Genomic DNA, 12615 nt, shown 5'->3' on the forward strand with positions numbered 1-12615 from the left:
TATTCATTTATTTATTTATTCATTCATTCATTCATTCATTCATTCCTTCCTTCATTCATTCATTTATTATATTTTTTTATTTTTTCTTATTCTTTTATTTATGGAGCACTCACTGTGTGCAAGGGCACTGTACTTAAGTGCTCGGGAGAGGACAACACAACAAACAGAAGCAGCATGGCTTCTGAGAAGCCATGGCATGAGAAGCAGCGTGGCTCAGTGGAAAGAGCCCGGGCTTTGGAGTCAGAGGTCGTGGGTTCAAATCCCGGCTCCGCCAGTTGTCAGCTGGCTGACTTTGGGCAAGTCACTTCGCTTCTCTGGGCCTCAGTGACCTCATCTGGAAAATGGGGGATTAGGACTGTGAGCCCCGTGTGGGACAACCCGATCAGCCTTGTAACCTCCCCAGCGCTTAGAACAGCGCTTGGCACATAGTAAACGCTTAATAAATGCCATTATTAGTATTATTAATAATAATTACAATTATTTTATATTTTATAATTATATTTATTATTATTAATTAATTATAATGATTATTATTAATAATAATAAACAGGCTTATTCCCTGCCCGAGACGAGCTTCCTTCTCTAGAACCAGCCTCGGCAGAGGTCTTATTCTTAACCCCCCGAATAGTTTTTGGGGGGAGGGTGCCGAGGAGATGGGGGGCCTCAGTTCTCCCATATCATGGGCTTTAAACCCTATTGTGGGGGAAAGGGGCCGAGGCCCCTGACCTCGCCGGACATTTTCCCTTCCGCCGACCCTCGGCGAGCGGGTGTCGGTGAGCCCGACTCCGTGCCGAACCTTTTCGCCGTGGCCGCTCGGAAAAGCGAAGGGAATCAGCCCACTTCCGCGTTGTCAGTTTGGGACCGGGCTCCTTACCGTCCTCCAGGGAGCTCAACCCCATGTACGAAGGCTACCTCCAGCACGACGCTCAGGAAGTCCTACAGTGCATCCTGGGGAACATCCAGGAAACCTGCCAGATCCTAAAGAAGGAAGAGCTGAAAGGGCTGCCCGTGGCCCTCCACGCCCCGCCGCCGGCCGAGGGGGAGGCCGGCGCTCCGCGCTCCCCCTCGGACGAAGGCCCAGGCGGGCTCCAGAGAGGGAAGAGAAAGAGCGACGGCGGCGAGGCCGGGAACGCCAGGAAGAAAGCCAAAGTCTGCAAAGAGCAGGCGGCGGCGGCGGCGGAGGGGAGCCAGAGGCAGACGCGGTCCAAGAGGAAAGCGACGGGCGAGAGGCCGGCCGGCCCGCCCCACGCCCCCGGCCCGGGACCCCCCGCTGCCCGGGCCGAAAGCGCAAAGCCCACCCAGAAGAAGTCGCGGCTGAAGATCAACTGGCTGAAGCCCGCCGCCAAGCACCCCAGCATCCTGTCCAAGTTCTGCAACCTGGGCAAGCTCGCCGCCGAGCCGGGGGCCGAGGGCCGGCCGAAGGCGGGGGCCCCCCCCCGCCGCCGCCAACGGGGACCCCGAAGACGACTCGGCCGTGTGCGCCGACGACGCGGAGCCCCCCTCCCCGGGAGGGAGCGAGGAGGAGAAAGAAACCAAGCCGCCCGCCGGCCCAGGTTGGTAAGCAGCGTGGCTCAATGGGAAGAGCCCGGGCTTGGGAGGCGGAGGTCATGGGTTCCAATCCCGGCTCTGCCCGCTGTCGGCTGTGTGACTTTGGGAAAGCCACCTCAGTTCTCTGTAAAATGGGGATTAATAATAATAATGTTGGTATTTGTTAAGTGCTTACTATGGCTCGGTGGAAAGAGCCCGGGCTTGGGAGTCGGAGGTCATGGGTTCCAATCCCGGCTCTGCCCACTGTCGGCTGTGTGACTTTGGGCAAGCCACCTCACTTCTCTGTAAAATGGGGATTAATAATAATAATGTTGGTATTTGTTAAACGCTTACCGTGGCTCTGTGGAAAGAGCCCGGCCTTGGGAGTCAGAGGTCATGGGTTCCAATTCCGGCTCTGCCCACTGTCGGCTGTGTGACTTTGGGCAAGCCACCTCACTTCTCTGTAAAATGGGGATTAATAATAATAATAATGTTGGCATTTGTTAAGCGCTTACCATGGCTCAGTGGAAAGAGCCCGGGCTTGGGAGTCAGAGGTCATGGGTTCCAATCCCGGCTCTGCCCACTGTCGGCTGTGTGACTTTGGGCAAGCCGCCTCACTTCTCTGGGCCTCAGTTTCTCTGTAAAATGGGGATTATTAATAATAATGTTGGCATTTGTTAAGCGCTTACCATGGCTCTGTGGAAAGAGCCCGGGCTTGGGAGTCGGAGGTCATGGGTTCCAATCCCGGCTCTGCCCACTGTCGGCTGTGTGACTTTGGGCAAGCCGCCTCACTTCTCTGGGCCTCAGTTTCTCTGTAAAATGGGGATTAATAATAATAATGGTATTTGTTAAGCGCTTACCATGGCTCTATGGAAGAGCCCGGCCTTGGGAGTCAGAGGTCATGGGTTCAAAGCCCGGCTCTGCCCACTGTCGGCTGTGTGACTTTGGGCAAGCCACCTCAGTTCTCTGTAAAATGGGGATTAATAATAATAATGTTGGTATTTGTTAAGCGCTTACCATGGCTCTGTGGAAAGAGCCCGGCCTTGGGAGTCGGAGGTCATGGGTTCCAATCCCGGCTCTGCCCACTGTCGGCTGTGTGACTTTGGGCAAGCCACCTCACTTCTCTGTAAAATGGGGATTAATAATAATAATGTTGGTATTTGTTAAGCGCTTACCATGGCTCAGTGGAAAGAGCCCAGGCTTGGGAGTCAGAGGTCATGGGTTCCAATCCCGGCTCTGCCCACTGTCGGCTGTGTGACTTTGGGCAAGCCACCTCACTTCTCTGGGCCTCAGTTCTCTCTAAAATGGGGATTAATAATAATAATGTTGGTATTTGTTAAGCGCTTACCATGGCTCAGTGGAAAGAGCCCGGGCTTGGGAGTCAGAGGTCATGGGTTCCAATCCCGGCTCTGCCCACTGTCGGCTGTGTGACTTTGGGCAAGCCACCTCACTTCTCTGGGCCTCAGTTTCTCTGTAAAATGGGGATTAATAATAATAATGTTGGTATTTGTTAAGCGCTTACCATGGCTCGGTGGAAAGAGCCCGGGCTTGGGAGTCGGAGGTCATGGGTTCCAATTCCGGCTCTGCCCACTGTCGGCTGTGTGACTTTGGGCAAGCCACCTCAGTTCTCTGTAAAATGGGGATTAATAATAATAATGTTGGCATTTGTTAAGCGCTTACCATGGCTCAGTGGAAAGAGCCCAGGCTTGGGAGTCAGAGGTCATGGGTTCCAATCCCGGCTCTGCCCGCTGTCGGCTGTGTGACTTTGGGCAAGCCACCTCACTTCTCTGGGCCTCAGTTTCTCTGTAAAATGGGGATTAATAATAATAATGTTGGTATTTGTTAAGCGCTTACCATGGCTCTGTGGAAAGAGCCCGGGCTTGGGAGTCAGAGGTCATGGGTTCCAATCCCGGCTCTGCCCACTGTCGGCTGTGTGACTTTGGGCAAGCCACCTCACTTCTCTGGGCCTCAGTTCTCTCTGTAAAATGGGGATTAATAATAATAATGTTGGTATTTGTTAAGCGCTTACCATGGCTCAGTGGAAAGAGCCCGGGCTTGGGAGTCAGAGGTCATGGGTTCCAATCCCGGCTCTGCCCACTGTCGGCTGTGTGACTTTGGGCAAGCCACCTCACTTCTCTGGGCCTCAGTTTCTCTGTAAAATGGGGATTAATAATAATAATGTTGGTATTTGTTAAGCGCTTACCATGGCTCTGTGGAAAGAGCCCGGCCTTGGGAGTCAGAGGTCATGGGTTCCAATCCCGGCTCTGCCCACTGTCGGCTGTGTGACTTTGGGCAAGCCACCTCACTTCTCTGTAAAATGGGGATTAATAATAATAATGTTGGCATTTGTTAAGCGCTTACCATGGCTCAGTGGAAAGAGCCCGGGCTTGGGAGTCAGAGGTCATGGGTTCCAATCCCGGCTCTGCCCACTGTCGGCTGTGTGACTTTGGGCAAGCCACCTCACTTCTCTGGGCCTCAGTTCTCTCTAAAATGGGGATTAATAATAATAATGTTGGTATTTGTTAAGCGCTTACCATGGCTCAGTGGAAAGAGCCCGGGCTTGGGAGTCAGAGGTCATGGGTTCAAAGCCCGGCTCTGCCCACTGTCGGCTGTGTGACTTTGGGCAAGCCACCTCACTTCTCTGGGCCTCAGTTTCTCTGTAAAATGGGGATTAATAATAATGATGTTGGTATTTGTTAAGCGCTTACCGTGGCTCAGTGGAAAGAGCCCGGGCTTGGGAGTCAGAGGTCATGGGTTCCAATGCCGGCTCTGCCCACTGTCGGCTGTGTGACTTTGGGCAAGCCACCTCAGTTTCTCTGTAAAATGGGGATTAATAATAATAATGTTGGTATTTGTTAAGCGCTTACCATGGCTCAGTGGAAAGAGCCCGGGCTTGGGAGTCAGAGGTCATGGGTTCCAATCCCAGCTCTGCCCACTGTCGGCTGTGTGACTTTGGGCAAGCCACCTCACTTTTCTAGGCCTCAGTTTCTCTGTAAAATGGGGATTAATAATAATAATGTTGGTATTTGTTAAGCGCTTACCATGGCTCAGTGGAAAGAGCCCGGGCTTGGGAGTCAGAGGTCATGGGTTCCAATCCCGGCTCTGCCCACTGTCGGCTGTGTGACTTTGGGCAAGTCGCTTGACTTCTCTGGGCCTCTGTTACCCCATCTGGAAAATGGGGATGAAGACTGTGAGCCCCACGTGGGACAATCTGATCACCTTGTATCCTCCCCAGCGCTTAGAACAGTGCTTTGCACATAGTGACCACTTAACAAATGCCATTATTATTATTATTACTACCCGCCGCCACATTGGCAAGACGCACTGTGGGGAAGGGACATTTCTGGGCTTCGAGTGGGCTCAACTGGGATGGGGGGGATTCCTAAAAGTGGGGAAGGGGCTCGATTTCGCTACCGCGTGTCCCGGGCCCTTCCCTGCCCTCCGGCCCCCCGGCTAAGCGGCAGCGGGCTCTGTATTTTTTGGGTCGACAGGGCTGGAGCAGGTGGGGTTCGAACTGGTGGAGAAACTGTTCCAAGGCCAGCTGGTGCTGAGGACCCGCTGCTTGGAGTGCGAGTGCCTGACGGAGCGCCGGGAAGACTTCCAGGACATCAGCGTGCCCGTTCAAGAGGAGGAGGAGCAGCTCGGCAAGGCCCAGGAGAGCTCGGAAAGTAAGCGGCCTGCGGCTCTCCGCCGAGCGAGCGGGAGGGGCTGTGTCTTGAGCGCTCACCGTGCTGCGCGGGGAACCGTTGAGATTGTTCTCGGGCCCGCCGGGGCCACCGTCCAAAGATTTGAAAATCAATCAATCAATCAATCGTACTTATTGAGCGCTTACTATGTGCAGAGCACTGAACTAAGCGCTTGATCGATCGGCGGTAGTTACAGAGTGGGCAGAGGGGTTCCCTGAAGATTGGTTACTCCTAATTTACCTTGGCTTTCCGGGGCCTCAGCCCGCCACGTGCGTTTTAAACCGGGCGTGCGGGCCGGAGCCGTCACCGTTTTGCCAGCTATTTACTGAGCGCTTACCGTGGCGCAGAGCACCGTCTCAAGTGCTGGGAATCAGTCTAATTAATCAATCGTATTTATTATTTAGAGAAGCAGCGTGGCTCAGTGGGAAGAGCCCGGGGTTTGGAGTCAGAGGTCACGGGTTTGAGTCCCAGCTCCACCGCATGTCTGCCGGGTGACCTTGGGCGAGTCGCTTAACTTCTCTGGGCCTCAGTTCCCTCACCTGGAAAATGGGGATTAAGACTGTGAGCCCCAAGGGGGACAACTTGATCACCTTGTATCCCCCCCAGCACTTAGAACTTATTACTCTATTTATTTATTTATTTATTTATTTTACTTGTACATTTCTATCCTACTTATTTTATTTTGTTGGTATGTTTGGTTCTGTTCTCTGTCTCCCCCTTTTAGACTGTGAGCCCACTGTTGGGTAGGGACTGTCTCTATGTGATGCCAATTTGTACTTCCCAAGCGCTTAGTACAGTGCTCTGCACATAGTAAGCGCTCAATAAATACGATTGATTGATTGATTGATTAGAACAGTGCTCTGCACATAGTGAGTGCTTAACAAATGCCATCATTATTATTACTGAGCGCTTACTGTGTGCAGAGCACTGTACTAAGCGCTTGGGAAGGACAAGTTGGCAACGTATAGAGACGGTCCCTACCCAACAGTGGGCTCACAGTCTAACTGCCGGACGGTGTAAGCGTCACGCTCGGCGCCCAGTCGAGGCCCAGCAACTCCCGCGGATCGCTCAGGATGGATTTTTCCGCAGCCGCGATTTCACCACGCCAAAGGGACCTAAAAGCTGTGGCCCGTCCCTGCTGAAACCGCACTTTAAGCTCGCCTCACGGTATCCCGATTCAAACGGGTATCTCCCAGTTAATGCTACCTGAGGGCGTAATGGGGATTAATAATAATAATGTCGGCATTTGTTAAGCGCTTACCATGGCTCAGTGGAAAGAGCCCGGCCTTGGGAGTCAGAGGTCATGGGTTCCAATCCCGGCTCTGCCCACTGTCGGCTGTGTGACTTTGGGCAAGCCACCTCAGTTTCTCTGTAAAATGGGGATTAATAATAATAATGTTGGTATTTGTTAAGCGCTTACCATGGCTCAGTGGAAAGAGCCCGGCCTTGGGAGTCAGAGGTCATGGGTTCCAATCCCGGCTCTGCCCACTGTCAGCTGTGTGACTTTGGGCAAGCCACCTCAGTTTCTCTGTAAAATGGGGATTAATAATAATAATGTTGGTATTTGTTAAGCGCTTACCATGGCTCAGTGGAAAGAGCCCGGCCTTGGGAGTCAGAGGTCATGGGTTCCAATCCCGGCTCTGCCCACTGTCGGCTGTGTGACTTTGGGCAAGCCACCTCAGTTCTCTGTAAAATGGGGATTAATAATAATAATGTTGGTATTTGTTTAAGCTCTTACCATGGCTCAGTGGAAAGAGCCCGGCCTTGGGAGTCAGAGGTCATGGGTTCCAATCCCGGCTCTGCCTACTGTCAGCTGTGTGACTTTGGGCAAGCCACCTCAGTTCTCTGTGAGGGCGTTTGACCCTAGAACAAGTTGGCAAATAACGCGGCCACCAAAACAGACCCCCAGGGAGTCTCCGCTGGCCATTTCCAAAGCGGGGCGGGAGGAGACAGAGGGGAGTAGGGCTTGTCCGGTCCCCGGAAGGGCTCGGCTTCTCCCTCCCGGGAGCAGAGGGGAGTGGGAAGGGAATGCAGGCACTGTCGTAGCCTCTCTCAAGTCCTGCGGCGGACGATGCGTCTCTTCTCCCGCCCCTCCGGCCATCCCGAGCGGGACGGGGATCATGTCCAATTCCCCTCTGGGCATTCTTTCCCAGGGCTTAGCACAATCGCCACCCGCAGTAAGGACTTAATAAAATCGCTACCACCATCACCACTGCCACCTGTAATGTTTTAATGGGAACTGAGGTTACCTTAACTTAGAGAAGCAGCGTGGCTCAGTGGAAAGAGTCCGAGGTCACGCGTTCAAATCCCGGCTCCGCCACTTGTCAGCTGTGTGACTCTGGGCAAGTCACTTCGCTTCTCTGGGCCTCAGTTCCCTCATCTGGAAAACGGGGGTGAAGACTGTGAGCCCCCCGTGGGACCACCTGATCGCCTTGTAAACTCCCCAGCGCTTCGAACAGTGCTTTGCACGTGGCATTTAGTAATAATCATCATCATCATTATTATTATTCCACCTCTCTGCTTTTAGAGGAGGAGCCGGACTTGGGTCTCCGGGCCCCTGGAGGGAATTCACCGCCATTAGTATTTCCCCTCCCTCAGAAAGCGGTCTGGGAATGTTCAGGCCCGGTTTTGGGCCCGACCCCGGATCCTCGCCAGGCGAGAGCGCCCGATCGGGGTGCTGACGAAAGCACCGGTCTCTTGCAGTTTCCCCAGAGCCCAAAACCGAAACGAAGACCTTGAAGTGGGCCATCTCGCAGTTCGCCTCGGTGGAGAGGATCGTGGGGGAGGACAAGTACTTCTGTGAGAACTGCCATCATTACACCGAAGCCGAACGGAGCCTCCTGTTCGACAAGATGCCCGAAGTCATAACGATCCACTTGAAATGTTTCGCTGCCAGCGGCTTGGAGTGAGTATTATTACCTCAGCGGGAGGACCGTTGTCTCATTGAGCTCCTGGGTGGGGGGCGGGAGGGGTGAGCAGTTTAGGAAGTGAGCTGCTAAAGGATAATCCTTCGCCTCCGACCCACTCCTCCGGCAGCGAGGAGACGACCTTATTCTCAGATCAACGTTCGGGCTGTTAGCCCGGTTCCAAGAAGTTGGCAGTGCCAACTTCCTTTTTAAAAGCCACTGACCTGTCCCAACAGGAATTCTCCCTCCCACCGCCACTCCGTCAAACCAGTCTTCTGTCGGTGGCTTGAAAATCGTCAGCCCCAATGAGCCGGGCACGGTTATGGCCCTGGGCTATAGTTCTCCAGGAGGTTTCTCGGCTAGTTGGGCCCCGTTTGAAAAAGTCTTCTAGACTGTGAGCCCACTGTTGGGTAGGGACCGGCTCTATATGTTGCCAACTTGGACTTCCCAAGCGCTTCGTAAAGTGCTCTGCACACAGTAAGCGCTCAATAAATGCGATTGAATGAAAGAAAGAGACAGGGCAGAGAGAAAGAGACAGAGCGGGGGCCGGGAGACTTTTTCTCCCCATAGCCGGGCCGGGTCTGCGGCCCATTAGCCCGTGGTTGCTAATTAGAGGAGGAAGGAAAACACATTCGAGCCCTTCGCATAAATACCTTCAATTCACCTCCCCGTAATTGGCTTCTTGGGTTTCTGTTCTCTGCAAAGGGAGGTTGGGGGTTCCTTTGGGAATCAGAGAATTTCAAAGCGATTCATCCCGTGAGAGATGTCTCTCAGTCGTGTAACTGTGGGGATGGGGGAGAGAGGCAGGGTGGGGGGCGACTAGCCCGCCATTTTGTACAGTGCTCTGCCCACAGTAAGCGCTCAATAAATACGATTGATGATTTTACCTCTCGGACTAGAGACGTTTTGAGGTTTTAAGGACGTCCTGGGAGCGGAGGCATTTGAGTAACTGAGTTACACCTGGAGTGCCGGGCAGCCTTCTGAAATGAGCGCGCCTTTTTCGGTCGGAGTGTGGGACGTCTCTCTGGTACCCGCTTCCGGCCCGCTGTGCGCATTTTCTACCGCACGTCCGCTTGAAACCGAGATTAGAGCTTGTGGACCGTCAGCCAGGATAAATGTAATCCACTGGGACACCAATACGGCGCTCTCTCTATGCGTTATTATGTAACATCTATTATAATACATGTATCGATATTCATTCATTCAATCGTATTTATTGAGCACTTACTGTGTGCAGAGCACTGTACTAAGCACTTAAATGATATATATGATATCTATATCTGGTCCGAGAGGTACAATGGCAGGCTAGCCGCCCCCCGGCACCCCTCGCCCCCATCCCCACAGTTACACGACTGAGAAACATCTCTCCCGGGATGAATCGCTTTGAAATTCTCTAATTCCTAAAGGAACCCCCAACCTCCCTTTGCAGAGAACAGAAACCCAAGCAGCCAGTTATGGGGAGGTGAATTGAAGGTATTTATGCAAATGGCTCAAATGTATTTTCCTTCCTCCTTTAATTAGATATATATATCGTAGATATACATTATATATATGTATATATATATATACATCGAATCATAGATATATAGATATAGGCAGAGAGAGAGAGAACTGACGGTTATTGAGTGGTAGAAGACACCCACGAGCAGTGGCATAGGATGCCATTCCAGTGCTCCGCACATGGTAAGCGCTCAATAAATACGATTCAATGAATGAAATTCAACAATTTAATGAATCCAGAAAGTAGCCAACTCTTTAAAGTGACTAATGACTCCTCAATTCGGAGTTGTTTTTACCAAATCGGAACGCAACCCTCCCGCCCAAGCGCTTGAATGATATATCATAGCTGTATAGATATAGACAGGGAGAGAACCGACGGTTATTGAGTGATAGAAGACACCCACGAGCAGTGCCATAGGATGCCATTCAACAACTTAACGAATCCAGTAAGTAGCCGACTCTTTAAAGTGACTAAAGACTCCTCGCATCAGAGTTGTTTTTTACCAAATCCGAACACAAACCCCTCCACCCCCGCCCCCGAGCCGTTCCTGTCAGGGGATTGGTGACCAACAGGGCCAGACGGGAAGCAGCATGGCTCCGCCGACTGTCGGCTGTGTGACTTTGGGGCAAGTCACTTCACTTCTCTGGGCCTCAGCTCCCTCATCTGCAAAATGGGGGTTAAGACTGAGCCCCCCCATGGGACAACCTGATCACCTTGTAACCTCCCCAGAGCTTAGAATAGTGCTTTGCACATAGTAAGCGCTTAATAAATACCATTATGATTATTATTATTCTCTGGGCCTCAGTTCCCTCATCTGCAAAATGGGGGGTTAAGACTGTGAGCCCCCCGTGGGACAACCTGATCGCCTTGTAACCTCCCCAGCGCTTAGAACAGTGCTTTGCACATAATAAGCGCTTAACAAATGCCATCATTAGTATTATTATTCTCTGGGCCTCAGTTACCTCATCTGCAAAATGGGGGTTAATACTGTGAGCCCCCCGTGGGACAACCCGATCACCTTGTAACCTCCCCAGCGCTTAGAACAGTGCTTTGCACATAGTAAGCGCTTAACAAATGCCATTATTATTCTTCTTCTCTGGGCCTCAGTACCCTCATCCGGAAAGTGGGGATTAAGACTGTGAGCCCCCCGTGGGAGCACCTGATCACCTTGTAACCTCCCCAGCGCTTAGGACAGTGCTTTGCATGTAGTAAGCGCTTAACAAATGCCATTATTATTATTCTTCTCTGGGCCTCCGTTACCTCGTCTGTAAAATGGGGATTAAGACTGTGAGCCCCCCGTGGGACAACCTGATCACCTTGTAACCTCCCCAGCGCTTGGAACAGTGCTTTGCGCATAGTAAGCGCTTAATGAATGCCATCATCATTATTATTATTATCCGGAGGGTGACGAGCGGGTCCTCTGCCTCTCCCCGCCCAGGTTCGACTGCTACGGGGGCGGGCTGTCCAAGATCAACACCCCGCTGCTGACGCCCCTGCGGCTGTCCCTGGGGGAGTGGAGCACCAGGCCGACCAACGACAGCTACGGACTGTTCGCGGTGGTGATGCACAGCGGCATCACCATCAGCAGCGGCCACTACACCGCCTCGGTCAAGGTCACCGACCTCAGCAGCCTAGAGCTGGACGCGGGCCGCCTCGTCCCCGACCGGGCGGACGAGGCGAGCCAGCCGGAGCCCCTGAACGAGGAGGAGGCCAGGGCGGCCGTGGCGGGGGAGTACGACGACGGCGAGGTGTCTTTCCGCATCGGCCCGGCCGCCAAGGCGCTGACCAAAAAGAGCATGGAGGCGGTGGGGCTCCTCGGGGGCCAGAAGAGCAGACCGGACCCCGAGCTCCACGGCGGCAAGGCGGCCGGCGCCGACAGGGCCGCCGGCCGGGACGCTGAGGCCGAGGCCGGCGGGGAGCGGGACGGCCGCCCGCCCAAGCCCGACGGCGCCGGGCCCCCCGGCCACCAAGCCTCCTACGTGGTGCGGAGCCTCAAGGAGTACGAGGGGAAGTGGCTGCTCTTCGACGACTCCGAAGTGAAGGTGACGGAAGAGAAGGACTTTCTCAATTCGCTTTCCCCCGCCGCCGCCTCCACTTCCACCCCTTACCTGCTGTTTTATAAGAAGATTGTAGAGTGAGTGTATTTTCCTCCTGTAAATACGACACAGATTTGCAAAAAAACCTATATTGATAGAAATTAAATCCGTCAAGGAAGCCCGGAACTGGCTTATGTGTTCCTTGAAGCCGCTCGGAGGCTATTCACGGGCCTCTCTCTCTCTCTCCCTCTCTAGTTTCCGTCTCGATAGCGAAACCTGGACGGAAAAGAACCGCGCTAATCCTAGGGCCTCTCCTCTCCGCGCACTAACCACTCTAGGGGAGACTAGTGATACGTTAGCTTCCGGGAACAACGTTTGTATAGATATTATTCTGAAACCGTTGGTCCGAAATACGGCCACTTAACGTAAGTTTTTACACGTCTCTTGTATTGGCTTTTAAAAAAAGAAAAATAAAAGTACTGTATTTGTATTTTTGCTGTTCTAGGTAATAATTCCGCTGCCCCCCACCGCCCTGCCGCCAAACCCTTTCTAGATGGCTTTTCCTAATGAATCGACGTTCCCCGTATTGCCGCCCGTGCACATTTCTCTCCCCCTACCTTCTGTTGGGTTGGGTCTTCTCTCCGCAGCCTCGTAAGAAGCAACTCCGGAGATTGAAAATCCGTCTGCAGCCTCGTAAGAAACAACTCCGGAGATTGAAAATCCGAAGACCGGCCCCGGGCTCTCGGCTCCGCGGGTCCAATAAGAGGCTGAAGGGAGCAGCCTCGATGCCAGCCACTCCTCTAGAGCCAGGTAGATTTTATAAATACTTCAAGAGCTTGCTTAGAGCTGTGACCTTTAATGTTAACATTTTTAAAGCTCCACAGTTGGAGATTCCAGACGATTCTCCCTGGGCCCTAAAACTTTGGCACTCGGATGCTCTCTACTTCACTAAAGGACCA

At 52.9% G+C, this 12615-nt stretch overlaps 1 protein-coding gene across 1 annotated transcript in view; it reads left to right on the forward strand.

Moving 5' to 3' along the window:
• The window catches only part of USP1 (ubiquitin specific peptidase 1), a 33220-nt gene extending 21074 nt beyond the window's left edge, over window positions 1-12146 (forward strand). The window contains 5 exon segments of the mRNA XM_038752844.1: window positions 885-1428; window positions 1430-1553; window positions 5019-5195; window positions 7917-8118; window positions 11059-12146. Coding sequence (XP_038608772.1) covers window positions 885-1428; window positions 1430-1553; window positions 5019-5195; window positions 7917-8118; window positions 11059-11758 — 1747 coding nt within the window. The 3' untranslated portion in view covers window positions 11759-12146.
• The last annotated feature ends 469 nt before the right edge of the window (window positions 12147-12615 follow it).

This window comes from Tachyglossus aculeatus, chromosome 10, assembly GCF_015852505.1.
Source record: "Tachyglossus aculeatus isolate mTacAcu1 chromosome 10, mTacAcu1.pri, whole genome shotgun sequence".
NCBI lineage: Eukaryota > Metazoa > Chordata > Mammalia > Monotremata > Tachyglossidae > Tachyglossus > Tachyglossus aculeatus.